We start from the raw sequence: 22,947 nt of genomic DNA, 5'->3' as shown, positions 1-22,947 counted from the left end.
AGTGGCTTCAGTTTAATTCATGTCCATGGCACTGAAGTTTTCCTGTAACTAATATTAAGTTGAATTATAAAGCAGAATGTTCAAAGAGAATCACCTGCGCCTCACTTTCAGGAACAATTTGCTTGTGAAGTCGAATCTGCTCCAAACCAGGGCTTTCTAAAGAATTTGGGGAAGCGTTACAAACTGAGGCAGTTACATTATACCTTGCTGACTGATAAAAGCTGTAGTATTCGAGTCTATTTTCCCCTGAGTTTTCTGGTGCCTTTAGTTTTTGTTTAAACTGAACAACTTTGTAGATCAAAAAAATGATTAAAACACAAGCTAAGATGAAAAAAGCTAGCAAAATGTCAAAAGCCTCATTCAACTTTTCAACTTCTTGTGTACAAATGAGAGATGTTTTCCCTGACACCGCAGCATCATCAATCGGTAGAGCACTGTTTTTTTCCAAGTTCAAGTTAACAGAAGAGGTAAGCTGTATCTGCACAGGTAACACTGCAGTAGCCTCTAACGGATTACCAAAGGTATTCTCTTGAATAAATCTACTGGCAGGTGAAGTACGACTTCGTTCCCAGAAAGTAACGCTCTCAGTATTTTCCAAATGTTTCCCATTTGTGGTTACTTTATGCCAGGCCATCATTAACGCAGTAGTCTTGTGATGAATATGAAGAGATTTTATAGCCCAAGATCTGGATACATTTGTCGAAGATGTAACACAATTTGTAAAGTCAGTCCATTTAATGTAATGCAATGCTCTGCCGCGCATGGATGGGGGATTCTGACAATAGATGTTTAGTGTAATGGCTGAAGATGCTAGCCAGTCGCGAAGGCCCAAGAGTTTGCAGTTACATTCCCAAGGATTAGAATTTGCCTGAAGATGAGTCAGTGAAGACAATGGCTTAAGGACCCTTGGATGTAAGTCTGTAAGATTATTAAATGACAGATTAAGGATCTTCAAAGATGCTCCCATGTTTTCAAACGTATCATTATCAATGCTGATTATTCTGTTTCTATCTAACTTAAGGTAAATTAAATTCTTTAACAAGCTAAATGTGTCAGAATTTAAGTTTTCTAGATTATTATGACTTAAGATCAAATGTTTAAGATGATTAATTCCACTAAACCCATCCCTAGCAACATTTTTAATTCCTGAATTTTTCAGGAGGAGATACTCCAAGTTGACAAGTCCTTTAAATGCAAAGGGCTGTATTGCTCCAATATGGTTATGAGACAAAGAAAGTCTTTTAAGGCTCTTAAGTACCTCAAAAGCATTTGACGGTACTTTTGTTAAATTATTACCTCCTAGATACAAACAATCGAGGTTTCCAAGATGTTGAAAGGCTAAATCTGATATCCTCAGAATTTTATTGTTCGATAAATCGAGTATCCGAAGAGCAATCATACCAAAAAAGGTACCACTCCCCAGGACAGTGATGCGATTCCTTTGTAGATTTAAGTACTGAACTGAAACTAAATCATTAAATACTCCTCTTGGAACAAAAGCTACTTGATTAGACTGTAAATATAAAGTACGAAGACTGGAAAGTCCCTCAAATATTCCAGGATCCAAGCGTTTTATAAAATTATTATTTAGATATAGAAAATATAGATGCCTCAACTGAACAAAGGCTTTTGGATATACATACACAATGCTAGAATTATCCAAATACAAGGCTACAAGAGAATGAAGTCCTGTTAATTCTCTCTCATTTATATGAGATATATTGTTTCCAGTCAGATACAGAAAAACTGTACTTTCAGGAAAATTCTTAGGAATACTTGAAAGGCCTAAGTTACGGCAGTTAATATGTCTCCCAGTGCAGAGCTGGCAAACAGACGAACATCCAAGAATCTCTTTATGGAATAAGAATATAAGATAACAGGTAACAAGTAGAAAAAATCGTAGGCAAGGCAGAGAAAAATGTAATCCACACATAGCCCTGTTCTTGGTTTTTCTGTTCATATCAGAATTGGCTATAAAAAAAGAAGGTAAAACTTTAAATCATCAATAAGTTCCCAAAAGTACTGTAATACTAAAAATTCTGTATTTTCTTTCATTTTGATTAGTATCAGCCAACAATACTAAATATCATCAATTGTACAATTATGCTAATTGTGATAGCATCATATAATGAGTTTGGAATGTGTTCTAGAATTAACACCACCAGGTCATTAACCCACTGTATGACAAAATGATAATTCATATTTAATGAACTGCAAAATAATATGTTTGCTAAAGCTAATATAGAATATTACAACTGACAATAACACAAGTGACAAACGATGATTTGGGATAATGGTCTATTGGATATATATAATATGTCTTTTCACCAAATTAAAGTCAATATCAAATAACATTATAATTTATGAAAACACAAATTCACTACAAAAGAGCAATTAAACTCTCAACCACAGCTTTTCACAAAAGCAAATTATTTTTCGTTTCAGTTAAAAGTTTGTATGTAAATAAATAATCTTACCAAGATCAGGAATTGATACTATCGACACTCAGCTGATTCAAGCAAAGGTTTTCTTCCTAAATCTGAAGAGCGACTTTTCTAAACTCCATTTCTTTCTGTGGCACTGCTGACCTCCACCCTTCCACCTTTTTTTTTTTTTCCTTTTTTTTTAAGTCACAGTTTGCTCAGGAAACACCACTCTTCACACTGGTTCCTCCACAGTCAGTGTGTAAAACAGAGGTTACCATGGATACAGGAAACTGAGAGACAGGAAGTAATTTTATCTGTGTTTCAAAAGTATTGTTGAAAGGAAATCTCAGGAACTTATTTTTTTCAGAAAGCAGTTAATTTGAGTTTTCCTAACACATATACCTAATCATCTGATTATTTTTAAAAATAAGTATTTTTTTAAAAAGGAAATGTGAAAATTTAAATATTCAGAATGAACAAACTGTAGCAACAACAACAGATAGCTATTGAAAAGCAACAGCTAAAAAAAAAAAAAAGAAAAGAAAAGCAACAGATAGCTATTGAAAAGAAAAAGTAAGGTGAAATAAAAGGTAAATGCAGTAATAGAATTTTGGTTAATTTTTTTAAAAGCATAAAATATTTACATTACTTTGAATACACTTCACAGACTTCAACTTTCTGTTAGTCTTAAAAAAAAAAAAAAAAAAAGCGCAAAAACAACATGCAATTTCGAATGGTGAACACAAATGTTGTTACCCTAACCAGAGTGCTCTAACAACTCAAAGAGACTTTTGGGTATAAAAAATACTGAATATCACCAACTAGCACCTTAATTTATTAAGGTATATACCTTTCATTGTAAAGTGATATAAAGTCACACACCAAATTACTGGCAAAGGTTACATTTGGCAAGAGAAGTTGGGGAGAGTGAAAAAGACCCTTTAATACTTTTCGACATATATGCATCTGAAATACTGTGAATTTTTTACAATAAAAATCTATATGTGTATACTGTGATATTTTAGGGTAATGATTTAAAGAGTGAACTATAAGTTACTTATATATATATTGCTTATTCATTACTTTTCCAAAAAGCCCATTGAATTGGCTAATTCTGACGCTGATTATTATTACTGATACTCTGGTAATACACTTCAAGGATCAGTAATGATATATATATAATTGTATACTGTAACTCTCTTGTGCTATTAAAGCATCTTTCAAAAAAAAAAAAGCATCTTTCACATCAATTACTTCAGATAATAATATGAATTACTTCCATATTGAATATTTGGTAAAATACTCAGCACTTTCTATAACAATAAAAAATTAAAGGTACATACTAAATAACAGATCTTTATCAAAATGATTTAGAATTTTCACAAATATCCTTTGTGGCTAGCTATTGTTGTTGCTATTGAATGAAGAAATTAGAAAAATCACCACCAAAAAACCCAAATGACAGAGAAATGACATGAATTGAGGTAAAGATGGAAGAGCTAGGTTTCTCAAGTCCATCTTGTGTTTAGTGTTCTCTCTCTTTTTTTTTTTAAGACTTTATTATTTATTCATGAGAGACACAGAGAGAGAGAGAGAGGCAGAGAGACACAGGCAGAGGGAAAAGCAGGCTCCATGCAGGGAGCCCAATGTGGAACTCGATCCCAGGACTCCAGGATCACGCCCTGGACCAAAGGCAAGCACTCAACCTCTGAGCCACCCAGGCGAACCATGTTTAGTGTTTTCAAGAACATAAAACATAATGAAGGATTTTTCAATTGCGTCATACAACTTCAAGAATTATGATGGAGTTCAGGATACCACATCCCAAAATACAGCACTGTAGCATACAGAATGTTCTAAATTGAAGGAATCTGAGAAAAAGAAGCATTAAAGAATCTCTCTGATCCCTCCCCTACCTCCAACCACACCCCCATACCACCTGCTCTTTGCTGCTAAAAGAGGTCATTAAATAACTTCATGTGAGAGGTGCCCTCCACTCTAAAGGAAGGAAAGGAGCATCCTTATCTTTGAAGACAAAGAGACTCTGAGAAGAATCCAAACACCACCCACACGCACACACACAGTGTGCTACAATTACCTCATACTCTGTGCCCTATCCTATTTTTCCAGACTTTTCACTCTGCATCAAACCTAGCATAAAAACACACAGGTTTGGGATGCCTAGGTTAACGGTTAAGCCAATGGCTCAGGTCACAGTACTAAGGGTTCTCAGATGGAGCCCCATGTGGGGCTCCCTGCTCAACAGGAAATCTGTTTTCCCTTTGTTACTCCCACCCCCACAACTCCGCTTTTGCTCTTACATGCATTCTCACTCTCTCTCAAATAAATAAAATCTTAAAAAAAAAAAAAAACACACACACACACAACCATACACACACATAAATTTAACAATCCCTTTTGGATCTTCAATTCCTTTTGAAGGCTCCCATGTCATGTACAGCTTACATTACATGTATACGCTTTTCTCCTGTTAATTTTAGTTTGATTTTCAGACTCAGTTAGGGACCCTGAGAAAGTCAAGGAAAACTTTTTCCTTCTCTGGAAGAACTCATCGATATCAAAATAAAATTTAGGGGAAAAACTACAAAGTGATAAGATGATATAACATTAACTTTGTCCTCCAATTCCAGAAATATCCAAAGCAGACAAAAATATTTATTCTTCTTAGATCTCAGAAATAAAACTCTTAGCAAATTCCACTACATAAAAGTGACAGAATAAAATAAACTTTCTCCTATCGCAAAAGCTGAGGTAAACTAAGGTTGACCACCACAAACAATAAATCTACATCCAGTATCAAGAAAAAACAAAGTTTATTTAGCCTTTCTGTTCATAAGGTTCATAGGGGTTACTGCTGTTACGGACAGTGATCACTACCACAGAAGAACACAGAAATCAAGACCTTGAAACAGGGTGATACAGGGACAGAATTCAGAGATCTCTTCATCTTACTCGCTATGAGCACATAGCTGAATAGTGGCACAACTGGCCACTCAAGATTTAGATTAATAGTAGAGTTTCCCAGCTTCCCGTTGCACTGACTGGAAGGTGTATGTCCTTGTGCATTAACTACTACCATTTCACAGCCAGTTCATATTCCTGGGGTAATTTAAAACTATCTCATTACCTTGTCAATCCTCTAACATGTGTGGTAATGTTTTCATATGATCTCCAAGGCATAATAATGTTCCCCGATCTCAACTGTGATATTTTGATTTTATTCTAGAAAACATATCAAAATGGTTCCTCATATCCCTTTTCTGAGTTCTACTAATTTTCATTAGAACTAGAAATAGTTTTAATGACAATCCGCTTCCTAAAAGAGCTTCCTCTTTTTCTTCCCCCAGGAAACTGACTCACTGAATTATTTTTCTCTTTCTCTTCTTGTGGACCATCATTAACACTGCCTTCAAATAATCTATTTCAGGTATCAATACAAATCTATTTTCTTTTCTATTCAGAAATTCCGTGACAAGAGAATGCATAAATCAAGCAATCATTGTATTACTGTCTTTTCAAGATTATTATTTAGATATACAGCTATATTATTTAGATATACAGCATCTACATATAAACCAATCAAGATGGGCTTACATAGAAAGAACAGTTGACAATAGTGCTTACTAATCTTATGGATCTTAAAAGTAACTTATAGACCCTAAAATCAAGAGAATCAAAATCTGAAACGATGTTTACAATTAAAACTATTCTGGTAACAATAAAAAAAATATTACTTTACTCAAGGTAGGAGGAAATTTTAGTGAAAAGCAGTTTCTTAATATAGATTACTCATCAGTTGCAAGGAAAAAGAACAGCAACTGCACAGTGGAGAAATCAAACACCTTCACCAGAATTAACATCATTAATGAGAAGCAGGTGGACACTACATGCCACTGGATATAGTATTTCAAGAAGGACAGCATCAATCACTTAGGTGATATTCCAACGAAGGATGAATAGCCCCAATCTAATCATTAGAAGTCATGAGACACATCCCAAATGAGGAATGTTCTATTCTGGGAGCAGAAAAAGGAGGGAGGGAAAGCAAGAAAAGGACTTATTCTTCAAAAATGTTAGTCATAAGAAACAAAGACTCAGGAAATATTACAGAGTAAGAGACTATAAAGACATAACAACTAAATGCAAGATCTAATCCTAGACTGATGCTTTCAGGAGTAAAAGGCCATGATCTATTCACCTTACATGCAATTAATTCAGAAAATAAAGCATCAAGTATATTGTGTGTGCATGTGTAATGTATGTATCTGCATGTAATGATGGTGAGGGGTATATGCTAATAACATCCAGGCTATCATGCTCATGAAACTAGAGACTGGTGAGGGAGAAAGCTTAAAAGCACTAAACACCCAAATGTTCTTCAATGGCTAAAAGTGTCATATCCACATGATGGAACACTACTCAGTACACACAAAAACACTAACATTCTAATGACACAAACAACAGCTTAGGCAAATTTATAAGGCATTATGCTGCTTGACAAGACCGATCTCAAAAAAAGAAAAAAAAAGTTATACACTGCCTGGTTCCATTTATACAACATCTTCAAACATACACGATTACAGTGAAAGAAAACAGATCGGTGGGAGCCAATGAAAGTCAAGGAAAGAATGGGATTCTGAAGGCATGCAGCACGAAGGAGTTTCCTCTGGTGATGAAGCTGTTCACCTGTGTTTTGACTGCAGTGATGGTTTTGCAGTATACATGTATTAAAATTTATATTAATGTATAACGCCTCCAAAAGTCAATTTTACTCTATGTAAATTTAACAAAGTTTAAAAAGAGTCATTATATTTTAAAATACAAATATTTGTGGCTAAAAAAGAAAAAAACATAAAAAAGCTACTAAACAAAACTAGTTTGATTTACAATCATGATCAGTTTTATAAAGGAAAAATACTAAAAAGCATGTCAGTTTACAGAATTTGTCAAGATTCTGAAGCATGAAAACAACAAAGCAAACTCCAGAGAGAGAGAATAGCCAGCATGGTTGATAGAGAAGATGAGAGAGACTAGGGTGGAATAGGGCTCGAGAGGGAAGACAAAAAGGTAAACACCAACCAGTTGTTCCATGGAGACACTGAAGGGTCTTGCGCTAGAATAGGGATAAGATCATTTGTGCTTTTAAAACATGGCTGTTGTCTTCTCTGTGGAATATGGCTTGGAGGAGATCAGAAAAAATGAGGAAAGAGCAATTTAGGAGTTAACAGTCCAGGAAGAAGACTAAGACAGCTTATATGAAGATAGTGGAAATGGAGGGGATGGATCTAAGATATATTTAGAGGTGTGGTCAACAGCTTTGGTAATGGATTAAATGTGGATATTGAGAGGTCACACTATCAAAGACCATTTCCAAGGTTCTGACATGAATAACTGGGTGTTCAGAAGAATCCAAAACTGAGAAGAGCACAGCGCATTGAGTATTACCCAATTCAGACACATTACTGAGAGCCTGCAGGTGCCAAACATTGTGCTAGACTCTAAGGATACTAAAGATAAAATCTGCTCCCTGATCTCCAAGAACTCAAGATGTTCTATGAAAGAATAAATGTTCAGCTGGCATCCTCATTATAATAATATCCTGCCTATGCAGGGTATTCTATAAGCGAGTACTCTATATCTGGTGTTAAGTAGAGGGGAAAAAAAATCTACATTATCATCATTACAGCCAGAATTTACTTACTGAGCATATACCACTTTAAGCAATGCTCTAAGCACTTTCCATGTTTTACGTCACTTAATACACAGAACAACCCAACATGTAGGTTGGTTTTAAAGATGAGAATAGGGATATGGTAAGTACCTTGCTCAAGGTCACGCAGTGAATTCAGGAGCCGGGATTCCAATCTGCCCAGTGTGGTTCAGAGCCTGAACTGTAAGCCTTTCACTGTATGCCCTCAACCCGAGTCCAACCTCTAAGGAAGTTCAGAAGGTAAGATACATAAAAAGCACAGAAACAGAGTAAGCAAAACATGATAACGAATGTATGATGCAGTCAAAAAACTTCAAGAAGGCAGAGAAACCGGAAGGACTTTGACAAATGAAAAAAAATGGGAGACAGATAAAAAAACGTCCAAGGAAGGCAAAGATTTCAGGGAAGGCAACAACACTGGGGCCCTTTTACCACCTAGCATTCTACCTGCTTCCTCCAGTTTCCCTTCCACCTGGCCTCTATTCCAAACCTTTTTACTTGATCTATAATAAATCTGGGGATTTAAGGGCTCCACCGCTGATGAATGTTAACAAGAGTAGCACAAGCTGCTGTCCAGCTGCACAATGATTATCTTAAATGTCTGCCAAATACAAACTGAGGGTCAACCCTACACAACCACTCTGTACAGAGGAGTCAATGGAAGCTTCTTCCATTGGAAATACCTGCCAATTTCTGAAAGGTGAAATGGAGGCAGCAGCAATAATGAACGAACAAGAATAATGAACAGAGTGAGAGTTGGCAGGCACGCACAATGTCTGTGCATGAAACAGCTGCATGGAGATAGTATCTATCTTCAAGTGCTGGCATGGGTCACATTTGGACAGTCTGAATGGGAGACAGCCTTGGAATAAATGAGGGACAGCCTCAGGAAAGCCTAAATCGGTACCTCACACACTTGGTCAAAATAACTGACAGTTGTAACATTAACAGTAGCAATATTAATACACAGATAATAGTATAGCAACAAGTGAAAAGGTTATATTCAATCATTTACTATTAAAACTCTTAGGCATTCAACATTTTAATGGGCACTGTATATACATTCTCCAATTTAGCCTCAAGATAACCCATAGTTGCTGGCTGGAAACATCAAAAAATGAAGAAAGGCAGGCAATGTCACATGAACAGTAGGCAAAACACACCCCTGAACCCAAATTTAGCTTTCTTCACCACCATGATGTGTCTTTTCCTCTCCAAAACTGCGGGGGAGAGTGAAAGCAGAAGCTCAAGGAAAAGAATCCCCAAAAGTAGGATGCTCTTCAAGCGGTAAGGGTGTATTAGGTACACAAGAAAAATTAGAAAGTCCATAGGAATCGTTATTTTACTCCTTTTATACCTTTGTTGGACCAAGTTGTACTCTGTCACAATTGCTTTAGGCCTAGACCCAATACCTCATTCTCATTCACAAACTTCATCTCATTCTAAAATGGTTATAAGATCCTATAACTTCAAAGTCATCTTACCGGATCATAATTTGGGTCTTTTGGGTATAATATTTAAAAGTTGAAGGCTATACAATGGTTACTGATTTACTACAGGTACTGAGTGTCTATAAGATGACTGCCACCTTATGAGAAGTTTGTCAGAAGCATTTATCTGATTTGTAGATGGGGCAGCTGCCCTAGATTGAGGAAAATACTGAGTATAGTCCCATATTCATAAGCATTCAGAAACTGTCCTTCCTCCTGTAGTTAGGACAGGAGACAGAAGACAAAAACAGTCCTAAATATGCAAGGGCATACTGAATAATATGTCCTAAAGGTGCAGTGGGATGTATCACCAATTCAGAGCAGGGTGCTCTAGCACATAATAGGAATTTTTAAAATATTGCTGAATGTTGGTTTTATCAGTACCACAGGCTTTATATTAAGAGAAGAATATAGAAGCATATAGGTTCTGCTATGTTTCAAGAGTACAGTGAATCTTTATAGGAAATGAAAGCCAAAATGAACTATTTCCATTCAAATTCTAAGGTTAGGGATAGAAACGTTTCCAAACAGTTTTAAAAGGGTGTAACTTCTTTGGGGAAGAGGAGTAGAGAATGAGATTTCAAAGCACTGACAGAAAAGCAAACTGATGTTCAGTTTAAAAAAAAAAAAGTTTTAGAACTGATTACAACCAGTTTAAAAATTACCAACCCTAGAATTAGAAAATTTACCTCTTTTTTCACAGAACTGTTCTGTATACAGATAAAGGCAGTGAACCTGCAATTATGGCACCAATTGTTTATCTTCCTAAACCACCTTGTCTGTATCTTCCAGCTTCTGTTAAATAACAGCTACCAAAACTCAAGTACGAATACTAATGAGCTCAAAAGTATGTATCTTATTCAATTTATGTTTGGGAAGAAAACCAGCCTGTGAATTCACAGCAAGAAACAAAAAATACATATGCAGAACATTCAAAAAGCAAAATCATTAAAAGCTGTACCACAGAGGGATTTCCCCCAGTTGAATTAAATGATCATAACCAGTAATTACTACAAACCAAATCAGATTACATACAAAGCAAAGCATTCATAATCCAAAGGTTATTTTTTTGAAAAGCTAAGTATATCTATCCCGTTTGTAAACTACACATTCAAAAGGAAGATAGAAAGTAGAGCCTCATCAGCTGAAGTCCTGGAATTTCCAAAAATTCTAAGACATGTTTTATTCTCCTTATCTAACAAGGAGAGAGAGGTATATGTCATCATTCAATATATCTTATAACGATTGTTTTCATGGTTGACTGGCAAAATACAATTTCTCAACAACTTTCCCCATGACACCTCACTGCTCCTTTCTTCAAGTTTCTACATGAGATAATATAAACTGTTAAAAATCACTTCAAACCAAAAAATAATAATAATAAATTTTAAAAATTAAAAAAAATCACTTCAAAAAAAAATCACTTCAAACCAATCTTGAGGAAAAAAACAGCAAAAATAAGAGCAACTACCACAAAACTAAAACCCTAGACTATCCTAGACTGTAAGTTCCACGAGGCCAAGGGCCACAACCATTTTGCTCCTCCTAACCTCATGGTCTATCATTCCACAGATGGTCAGTTTAGTATTTGATGGAAAGGGAGAGAGAATGACCATTTAGGTAAGGGGTAGAGTAATCACTAAGGGTGCTTTCTGCCACTCCGATTCTGAAATGAGTATACTATAAGGTACAGTGAAATAGCTTGGCAAGGCTAGATCGTCTTGTCTATCATCTGCACACAAGAGGTAGAAGAAAAGTATGTTTTCCATCAGTCTTCTCAGATTGTCTTCTATCTAAACTCTAGAGTGAACACAAGAATCTGATACACAGACATAGCACAGCTTTTCAAAAGCATGAGAGACAACGTAGCTTTAATTGGTAATTTGGCTTCCAGTAACAGCTCAATCTACCAATAGAAATCCATTCATAAAATCAGACCTATACAAAGTATGGGAATCAACTGTTTAAAATTACTCATCTCTCAAAATGAATGAATGAATATAGAAATACATAAAGTTATCCATTGCTCTAGTCTAACAGAATTGATAATGTGTTAGTAATTAAGATTTTGATTCATCAGTTTAGAAAAGATCAGTCTTGAAGAGTCTCATCTTTTTTGAATTGAGGTAGAAAATTAGTATAAACAAATGTGTCCAATAACAGCTTTTCATTTCAAAATTACACAAAAGGATTTAGTGTTGTTGAATGCCTGAAGAATTTATACTTTATATATTTATACTTTGTATATCCTGTGCATACTTTTTAATTGTAGCATTTCAGAACAATATAAATTGTCTTATTCATTATAGTAAATTCATTTTCAGAGAGACAAGTGACTTTCCAAGTGTTAGAACAAAAATGCAATTCCAAATCCCACAATTTCACACTACCTCCTTTCTCAATTTATAGATTTCATGCTCAAACAACTACCATAAGTTTTTAAAATATTTCCTTTTAAAGTAAATATATCAAAATTCATTCCATACTTCTTTTTTGAGAAATGGTATTAACAGGCAAGTACACAAAATTTATATATATAATTTCAGATTAAAAGTACGCCTCAAGTAGCCTAATTCAAAGAACTACTAATTTGCAACAATACTACAAATCATAGTATCTACAAAAACTCTCCTTTTTAAGGCTGCTAAATGTGAATATGTTTTATGGTGTGTTAATATGACAAAACTGAAGAATAATCTGTTTACTACCTCAAGTAGTACTTTATATAATCCCCCCAAAAGTATGCCATACTTTCTCCCAGGACTGACAAATTGAGAAATCTTAATTTTTCAGGGCACAAACATTCTTTAAAAGTTCAGAAAAATGTTATTTAGCTGGGAGAAAAAATAGCACACATTACAGTATAAGTATTAAATTTATTCTTCATTCGTTAAACTTACTGTGGACCTACTAAGGTGATAAGCATGGTGCTAAAAACCAAAGTTGGTTAATAGTGTATTAATCATGCCTTCTTAATTTTCCGTATGTTGATGGTTTGACAAATGAGGCCTTAATGACCCTGCAAAGACTGCCCTTCCCAGAGCTACCCAATTTAGAGGGACAGTAAATGACTGCCTTCCAGCATAAATTACATATGGAAACCAACTGATCCAGAGCACATATCCAACTACCTCTTTCATCAGGCTCTTACTTTCAGGGCCACTAGCCCCTGCTCTAATTTCATCAGGCTCTTACTTTCAGGGCCACTAGCCCCTGCTCTAATAACCAAAGGACCAGGTAACACACAACTTGCAACACTGCCTACACCAAAGCCTATTAAAATTATTTAAACTAGCCAATCCTAAATCTCTTTACCCTGGCTTTCCCATTCCTTCCCATGGAAACCACAATAAAGGCTCTTGCCCACATTGTCCCCTTGCTCCCTCTCTAAACCAACCCTGGTGTTTCCTTTTAGTTCTGTGTGATATGATATGAATCCTCCTCTTGGGAACTGTAAATGACAAAATACCTTCCAATGGCAATTACCTGCTGCTCTAAGGGCCTCACCATACCTGAATAATAATAAAACCTGCATTTTAAAGCACTCCGGACCTACTAATGATGCATTCATATTTAGTAATGTCTACTGAACAAATGAATGAATGAATGAACAAAAACTGAACACTGGCAACAAACAGGAAAGCAAACACCAGATCTAAATTTAAAGACGTAAATCCTAACATTTCCAGTATGTGACAAGTTGGGCAGCAGCAAAGTGGATTTAAAATATTTCCCCACTGGGGATCCCTGGGTGGCGCAGTGGTTTGGCGCCTGCCTTTGGCCTAGGGCGCGATCCTGGAGACCCGGGATCGAATCCCACATCGGGCTCCTGGTGCATGGAGCCTGCTTCTCCCTCTGCCTGTGTCTCTGTCTCTCTCTCTCTCTCTCTGTGACTATCATTCATAAATAAATAAATAAATAAATAAATAAATAATTTTAAAAAAAGGCCTTTAAAAAAATAAAATAATAAAATAAAATAAAATAAAATAAAATAAAATAAAATAAAATATTTCCCCACAAGACAATGAGTGGATTATCTTTAACGGTATTGATGGAAACTAATAATTGCACAATTAATCACAGAGAACTAAACTGACTCTACCTTAGGCCCTGTCTCTCTAGGAACTATGTTCTACTCTCCACCTAGCTCTCCACCTTTACTACTCTAAGGTCTTGAGCTGGGGGGGCCTGGTGGGAGGGGTGTGAAAACTACTAGAGTACACGCTTCCTTCCGGAAGTGATAAAAATGTTCTAAAATCAACTGTTGCGATGGCTGTATGACTCTGAGAATATTATAAATACTAGTGAGATGTACATTTATGTGGCGAAATGTATGGTCTATGAATTACATCGCAATAAACTTGTTACCACACACACACATATGCACACACACACACACACACACACACACAGACCATGTTTCTACAGCATTTTCTTGTGAAAGACTAAAAAAACTGAGAATCAATTTTTACTATAGAAAAGCTACTAAAGCTACTAAACGGGATCCCTGGTGGCTCGGTGGTTTAGCGCCTGCCTTTGGCCCAGGGCGCGATCCTGGAGTCCCAGGATCGAGTCCAGTGTCAGGCTCCTGGCATGGAGCCTGCTTCTCCCTCCTCCTGTGTCTCTGCCTCTCTCTCTATGTCTATCATAAATAATAAATAAATAAATATTTTTTTTTTAAAAAAAAAAGAAAAGCTACTAAAATCTGCAGTCAAAAATTTACAGATAAAATAGTGTAGGATACTAAAGAATACGTGACCTAGAAATTTAAAAATGCATCCGATTTTAAGGGATGAAAATCAAAGCTTATTATTTTCTTAAAGTTTTTTTAGAAGTAATCTCTATACTCATTGTGGGGTTCAAACTCATGAACGAGAGACCAAGAGTCACATGCTCTTCCAATTGAGCCAGCCAGGTATGGTACCCCAAAAGTCTATCATGTTAAATACTAATTTAGAATTGGTCAGCTTAAACTAAGCATAACTCAGGTAAAACAACATGTCTACAATTTAAAAACTGTAAACTGCTTTTTATTTAACTAAGTTCAAACTATACCAAAATACTAATTTTTGGAATCTGTTTTCTTGATTCCACTGGTCTAACATTTTAAAAGTTGTAAAAGAATTTATCTTATAAACCATCTTAGAAATTTCTTAAATAATAATGAATCTCCAAACGTGGATATTACATATACTAATTTAGAGATACATGAGAATTATGAAGAGGTATCAAGTGTAATCCAAGCAGGTTTCGTAAATCTGATACTCAAAGAGTTTATTCTAAAGACAATTTCTCCTAGAAAGTAAGCCATCATACCGAAAAACCATGCTGATTTGCCAATTTCTTTTTTAATTATTCAACTAGCTTAAATATTCCCTATTAGTGACATCCTTACATCTAAAAATAAAAGTCAAAGTCAAAATTCTTACAATATTTAGTCTTAAAAAATACTTATTCACATCTGAAATTCTTAGAAGTACATTATAAAAATGTGTCTTTGAAGTTGGAGGATGAATTGGTCTTTTAGAGAAGAGAATCAAAGTCAAGTCTGATCATTCTCATTCTCATCTCCAAGTGGTAATTTTGTTTAATCTATGCCTTTGGAGGAAAACATTAAAAGATGTATATATGAATAATGTTATGGTTATATAAAAATCAGCTGAAGAAAAATATTATTCCCCTCTATGTTTAAATATAGATCCTAAGAAAGGAAGAATATTCAAACCTGGAATTATTCCAGCTAAATAGAAAAACAATAAAACAAAAATAATACAAGACAATTGCACTGCACAATTGAAAAAAAAAGATTGCACTATGTTAAGAAAGTGAGCAAAAAGATAAAACAAGAATGTACAGGGCAGATATCAACAAAATCAGATATCCTTCAGTTAGTGTTAAAATACCATAAAATATCATCTAGCAGAAAGTGACATTCCTTAGAACATATGTGGTTAGCATACATAAAATGAATTAATGAATAGGTATCCAGACACAATAACCTGAAAATGTACTGAATTAAAAATAAGTGCATGTACATACAGTGACTTATGTTTTTAGAACTCTGTACTGCAGTAAAAGGATGAATAGGTGAGAAAGGAAGAAAGGGATGAAATAAAAGCAGCCTACTTCATCTATCTGACCTTACAGATGTAAAACTCATGTATTCTTTACCAAAGTCTCATTAGGAACATATCCACATTTTAAAAACAAGGAAACTTAGGCACAGGTAAGTCAAGTAATATGGTCATTGTCATCAGCAAGTCATTAGTAGCACTGGGGTCTAGAGTTTTTACCAAATTTCTGAACCAGTACTAGAGGATGAGGGTACAGGAGAGTTTAGTAGTTTCCCAAATGGTAACTCTAAATTGGAGGTTAGAAGTTCTATTGGCATCTACCAGGCAGAGGGCAGAGATACTGCTAAGTGTCCTACAAGGCACAAGATGGTTCTGCATAACAAATAATCATCTAGAGGTGCCTACATGGCTCAGTCAGGTAAGCGTCTGTCTGACTCCTGAGAGTGGCTAAGGTCATGATCTAAGGGTCTTCAGATGGAGCTCCTTTCAGGTTCTAGATTGGGCATGGAGTCTGCTTAAGAGTCTCTCCCCCCCTCTACTCTTCCCAACCCTGTCTCTAAACAAACAAACAAACAAACAAACAAACAAACAAACAAACAAGGGGTGCCTGGGTGGCTCAGTTGGTTGAGCACCTAACTCTTGTTTTCAACTCAGATCATGATAGGAACATCATGGCTCTCAGCTCACCAGGGAGTCTGCGTAAGGATTGCTCTCTACCTCTGCCCCTCCCCCCACCTACACACACATGCTCTCTCTGTCCCTTCTCTAAAATAAAAAAATAAATCTTAGAAAAAGAAAAGCTCCAAATAATCATCTGTTGAGAAACCATGCTTTAGAACAGTGTATTTCTGCATTTGAAAATCCATTATAATAAAAGGAGAAGAAAAGAACATTTCATAATTTAGCTGATTAAAAAAATCACCATCAACATTATTCTCTAGATCTGCTTGTTTTAGGCAAGGAAAATGTTACACTGCAATTTCTAAAAGAAACGAACAGAAAACTACTATTACATGGGAGATTAACCAGGTATTATTATTACTGGGGATGCAGAAAGGGGAAAATTTTGCCAAACTCCAACAACTATGTAGTTTAAGTAGAAGGAAAAGTGATATAAGAAAACAATAAAACTGCAGACCTAAACTTGCACATTACCTTCTATTAGACAATGTGAATATAAATCTTTGTAAATTCTATCATGGGCCAATGACTATGTGGCAAACTTACACAGCAATTAAGTTTCTTGTTTGTTTGCAGATTGTTACATTTTCTGTATCTATCAATGTTCCTTTAGTTACTCATCAACTATAAAGTGAAATAATTATTCTTTTAAATTTTATTACATTATTCAATACTCTTTGATAACCCGTAAGGCGACATGAATTCATTTTCAATATTTACTTCATTTTAAACACAAAAACAAGATCCACTCTTCCTATCATATCTCTTTCCAACTTTTAAGTCTGAAATTTTAATGTTTAAGAGAACTCCACGTCTTCATAAAGTTCTGCCCCTCAATTTACAAAGGTTGACATGAGCCCCAGTCTATTCCTGACTTATACAGAACCTTGTATTTTCCTTATAGAAGCCAACTATTTTGGCTACCTATATATCACATTATTTTTAACCACATATTTATACAAAATTAAATATTAAAGCAAACAGTTATCTCATAAAAAATGTAAAATAAGTATGCTTTAGATACAATTAGATATCTTTCCTCATTTAATGTGTGTCATTTCTAATTTATCCTCAGTAATTTCAGTACTTTATGTTAGGAGAAACCCTGACGTGCTTTATTAACTATAATATTTTTTCCATTCATTAATTTATTCCACAAATATTTACAGACTGCTAGCTACTGCCAAATACCAGATTTTTTTGACTTTTGAAAATATTTACATTTTTAAAATTTTATTTAAATTAAATTTGCCAACATACATTATAACACCCAATGTTCATCCCATCAAGTGCTTTCCTTAATGCCTATCACCCAGTCCCCATCCTCCCTCCTTCCTCCCCTTCAGCAAACCTTTGATTCCCAGAGTTAGCAGTCTCTCATGTTTTATCTTCCTCCCTAATTTTTCTCCACTCAGTTTCCCTCCTTTCCCTTTCACTGTTTCTCATATTCCACATATGAGTGAAACCGTATGATAATTGACATTCTCTGACTTACTTTACTCAGTGTAATACCCTCCAGTTCCATCCATGTCAATGTAAATAAAAACCAGGTTAACATTTTAATTTTAAAGGCCTGAATAATCTCAAGTCACTATCCACGAAAAAGGGAAACAGTAATAAGTAAAAATACATGTAGCTAAAATTTGGTTTTCAAAAATTAATAAAATACACTCAATTTCACAGGGAGGAAGTATGTTGGTCTTGCCCATGTTTACCTGAGAGATAGAACCAACTGGTAGTTAAAAAAGAGCAAACTCTTGCATCAAGTTGTCCTAGGTCATAATATGCCCTATGTCATGCCACATGCCACACACCAGGCAAGTTAGTTTACATTTTTAGGTAATTTTTTTACTCTATTAATAAAGAAAATAATCATGCCTCTGCCTCAGGACCATAATTAAAAACTGAATGAGATACAAATATCAAACATGTGGCAAACGTGCTCAATAATTATTACCTATTACTGTGGTGTTAGGACAAAACAATTACATATGTGCTTAATTCAAACTCTCATACTAGAAATAATACCTACATTTTAAAAAGGAATTTCTAAAGGTAACTGATTTCACTAATCTAACATCAGGATAGACGTGTTCTGAAGGTTCCTCAAGACAAAACGATCTAGTTTATTCCTCTCATACAAAACCAAGTCTTAAGACCTGCTTTTATACCTTTAAAAGTATTAAAAAAAAAAAGAAGAAGAAGAAGAAGAGCAGATTGCTAAACTCCACAACAGCAGAGGCAAAAATAGAGAAAATAGGTATTCATATGTAATGTCCAAAGCAAAGAATTTTGCATTTGCTTTACAAGAATGAGAGTTTTAACAAAGTTTGTATAAACTATAATAAGATGACTTCATCAATGTTACGAGAAAAAAAGTACTTGCAAGTTTCTTTAGAGATAATCCAAAATAAAAAACAACAAATTATGTAACATTCTTTTGAATTACCAGGATATTTTTATGAAGTGGTACTGACATAATATCACATATTAATCTTATGTAAAAAGACCTAAAGTAAGTCTAATAAAATCTGATTATAAAAAAATGAAAATTCATACAATTAAATAACTCATTAAATGAATAAGACCAAGTTGAACTGTACTGCCCACCACTCCCATTTCATATCATTTTAGATCTAGACCAACACCTGCCCCAGCATTGTCACGAACAAACTTAGCACACACATACACAAAACACTACCCATAAACATGCACCAATACCAGTAGCCAAAAATAGTGGTAATACTTTGATGATTTAAAGAAACAAATTCTGAAAAAAGCATTTCCTCACCTATTATCAGATGGCAGAAGAGAAAGCAAAGCCAATGCTGAAAGTTTTCTTCTTTCAGGCTGCGTAATGTTATCCATGCGATCAACCCACATTTCAATCATATTTCCCAAAAGCTGGTCCATCTGAAAAAAGAGCAAAAGGCATCTCAAAATATCTGAAATGCTATTTACTTGTGGATAAGTACTTTTAAAGGCTAAAAGCTCATCAGGCCTGGTTAAAGTTTAATTCCAAAAAAGCACAGAATTGGAATACAAGAATGTGGGGCAAGCCTTGAGCTGGAAAGGAATAATTTGAGCAAAACCAGGAAATGACTCTAATTAATCTTGGGAGACAATTTATTCTGAGAGCTAAATAGACTGCTCAAAACCAGTACACACCCGATGAGTGATTTTTGTAATCTCATTTAATAAATCACCAATCCAATACATTCTTCCTGGTACACTATAAAAGTACATGCATTTTTCAAAACTGTCAACTTATACTTAGGTTACAGTTACTGAGTTGGTGATTAGATATATAAATGTTTAAGGTGTAATTTGCTGAACTGATTTGTTGCTACTTTTAGAGGAAAGGCAGGTTGCAACCTCAATTTGCAGAATTTCAAAGAAAAATGTTTCTGGACATTATATGCTATATTAAAAATAAGTTAACTTAATATAGAAGTGGTAAGTGTGCTGGTTAATTGTACCTATCAACTCAGCTAGGCTAAAGTGTCCAGTTGTAATATCAAATGCTAGTCTAGATGTTGCCGTGAAAGCATTTTTGTAGATATGATTATTATGTACAAGAGTTGACTTTAAAGAAAAGAGATTACCTTAGAGTAATATGGGCTGGGCTTCTTCAAACAGGTGAATTTTGCCTTAAGATAAAAAAATAAGGTTTCCCAGAGGGGAGGTAGATAAGGAGGTGGGGAACTGGGTGACAGGCATTAAGGAGGGCACGTGATGGGATGACCACTGGGTGTTATATGCAACTGATAAATTATTGAAAACTACATTTTTGAAACTAATAATGTACTATATGTTGGCAAATTGAATTTAAATTAAGAAAGAAAGGGCGGGGGGGGGGGGGGGATGCCTGAGTGGCTCAGTGACTGAGTGTCTGCCTTTGGCTCAGGGCATGATCCCGGAGTACTGGGATCAAGTCCTTTATCAGGCTTCCCACATGAAGCCTGCTTCTCCCTCTGCTTCTCTCTGTGTGTCTCTCATAAATAAAAAAATAAAATCTTTTTAAAAAATATTGTTTCCCAGAAAAGAAATCCTGCCTCGGGATCCCTGAGTGGCGCAGCGGTTTGGCGCCTGCCTTTGGCCCAGGGCGCAATCCTGGAGACCCAGGATCGAATCCCACATCGGGCTCCGGTGCATGGAGCCTGCTTCTCCCTCTGCCTATGTCTCTGCCTCTCTCTCTCTCTGTGTGACTATCATAAATAAATAAATAAAAATTAAAAAAAAATTATTAAAAAGAAAAAAAAGAAATCCTGCCTCAAGACTGTAACACAGAAATCCTGTTTGAGTTATGAGCCTTTGCTAAAAAATTAGAACTTGTCAGCTCCCATAATCATGTGAGCTATCCTTAAAATCATTTCCTCCTTCACATTCTCTCCTATCTCATATTCTCTTTCTCTGTCTCTTTCTCTCATGTCTTTGTGTGTACATGATGTGTGTACATGCATACAGAGCTCACACATACAAAAGAGATTCTATTTTTTTCTGGAGAACCCTGACTGATATAATTAGAATCTATAAAGTAAAACACAATCCACTATACTGATCATACAGACTGAACATGAAGCTCAGGGTATGCTCATAAACACTGGCCACCTTGAAAAAAATGCATTTAATATCAAAATCTCTATCTCGTGGAGTTTGGTAACTTAAAATCAACCTTAAGTTTCCACACTTTCCTACTTTTATACCTCTTCATATTTTCCAAGAAATACTTCAACATTTTATAATAGTAATAGAATGGGTCCCTAGATGGCTCAAGTCAGTTAAGTGTCCTATTTTTGATTCTGCTCAGGTCAAGACCTGAGGCTGAGCCTCAGAACACAATGGGCTCTATTCTCAGTGGGAAATCTGCTGCTCACCCTCTTCCTCTGCCCCTCCTCCTGCTTGTGCATACACTCTCTCTTTCTAAAATAAACAAATAGATCTTAAAAATGTAAAACTAAGCAGTAAAGATTAACACTTATTAATTCAAGACAGTTATTTATATTTGGGCCCTGTGAACTATGTGTTGCATCCGAAGATGCCACAATGAACTCATAGAATATTTACAAATATGCAGAGAACCATAGAAATATCAGATACTTCAAAAATTGTTCCTTAAGATGACTTCCTATATTTGCAAAGTACTACCCAGAAATCCAGACAAAACAAAAAGTAAAAGTGGAGTCCAATCTGATTCTCCAGTTTGAGAATCTGAATGATGGTCAATAGGTACATATATTCCATTAGTCAGTAATTTTGTGGATATTTAAGAATGAAATAAAGATATTCTTTCTTTAGACTTTTATTATTTTTCAGCAACTACTAAGTAATTAGGACAAAAAATAAATATTAAGCCGTTTGGATCCAACTAAATAGAAGGAACGATTAGATATTTTTATCTCTTTTGGCCTAGGAGCACTGTGAAAATACTACAAACACACTAACTGAACCATGAAGCATGATAGTTTGATAACTTTCGATATATATCCTGTGTCTTTCATTCACATCTAATTTGGAAACAAATGGTAGAGATGCTCTCCATACTAACCTCAATTAATATCTAGTAAGCAAGATTTTAAAAAAACAGTTACCCATTATTAAAGCAAATATCAAGTTATCATTAAAATGTAATATATCCAACTAAAACTACAATAATGTACCTGGCTGGAATAAAAATTCAATCACCATAGACAGATAACTAACTCTATAGTCTATTTATTCATAACATTTATTTCATTATAAAAATACTTAACAACAGCACAAACGGTGACTTTGTGGGGACTCAAAGTAAGTATTTCAGGCTTTGTGGGGCATGTGGTCTCAGATGCAACTATTCAACACCCGACATTAGTCATAAACAGTATGTCAAGAAATGGACACGGATGTGTTCCCGTACAAACTTTTGGATAACTTTCATGTGTCAGGAAATACTATTATTTTTTCAACCATTAAGAAATTTAAAAAACCATTCTTAATTCACAGACTACAAAAACAAGCAGCAGAGTGGGGGGATGCCCGGGGGGCTCAGCGCTGAGCGTCTGCCTTTGGCCCAGGGCATGATCACAAGATCCAGGATCAAGTTCCACATCGGGCTCTTTGCACAGAGCCTGCTTCTCCCTCTGCCTGTGTGTCTCTGCCTCTCTATGTCACTCATGAATAAATAAATAAAATCTTAAAAAATAAATAAAATGGAAGGTGAGAGAACGGGAGGGGCTGTTTGCGGGACAGGGAATGAGCAGCCTGTATTCCAGGACTGTGGTGCAAGAGGAAGAAAGGTGCTCTCAAGACAATGAAAAATGTTTACAGTGAATGGCTGATCACTAAGCTCCCAAAGGAGGCTAGAAGAGGCTAAAAGAGTCACAAAGCAGATTACAGTAGGCCTTTACAGGCGAACCTACATTAGAGAGGTTAGACTTACTACTAAATCTAAAAGAAATCTCAAAACTGAGGAGGTTTGCAACAAGAAGTGACAAAATCCTAGTATATATTAGAAAACTCAACATGGTTGCTCTGAAGTAAATGCTCAGTAAAATCAGAAAATTCTA

The 22,947-nt window shown here is 35.3% G+C and overlaps 1 protein-coding gene across 3 annotated transcripts in view; it reads right to left on the bottom strand.

The window, feature by feature from the left end:
• The window catches only part of IPO11 (importin 11), a 201,413-nt gene that overhangs the window by 52,572 nt on the left and 125,894 nt on the right, over window positions 1–22,947 (bottom strand). For 2 of the 3 annotated variants that reach the window (XR_013379936.1, XM_077897963.1), the window contains exon 27: window positions 19,194–19,315. Coding sequence is in view for 2 of the 3 variants with exons in the window: in XM_077897963.1 (XP_077754089.1) it covers window positions 19,194–19,315 (122 nt within the window). In the remaining variant the exon portion in view is untranslated. Of the gene's footprint in view, window positions 1–759; window positions 919–19,193; window positions 19,316–22,947 lie in introns of those variants that run through there. The other variant, XM_077897964.1, reaches the window with a different exon arrangement.

Source organism: Canis aureus, chromosome 5 (assembly GCF_053574225.1).
Source record: "Canis aureus isolate CA01 chromosome 5, VMU_Caureus_v.1.0, whole genome shotgun sequence".
Lineage (NCBI taxonomy): Eukaryota > Metazoa > Chordata > Mammalia > Carnivora > Canidae > Canis > Canis aureus.
This window is presented reverse-complemented; position numbering and strand designations above follow the sequence as displayed.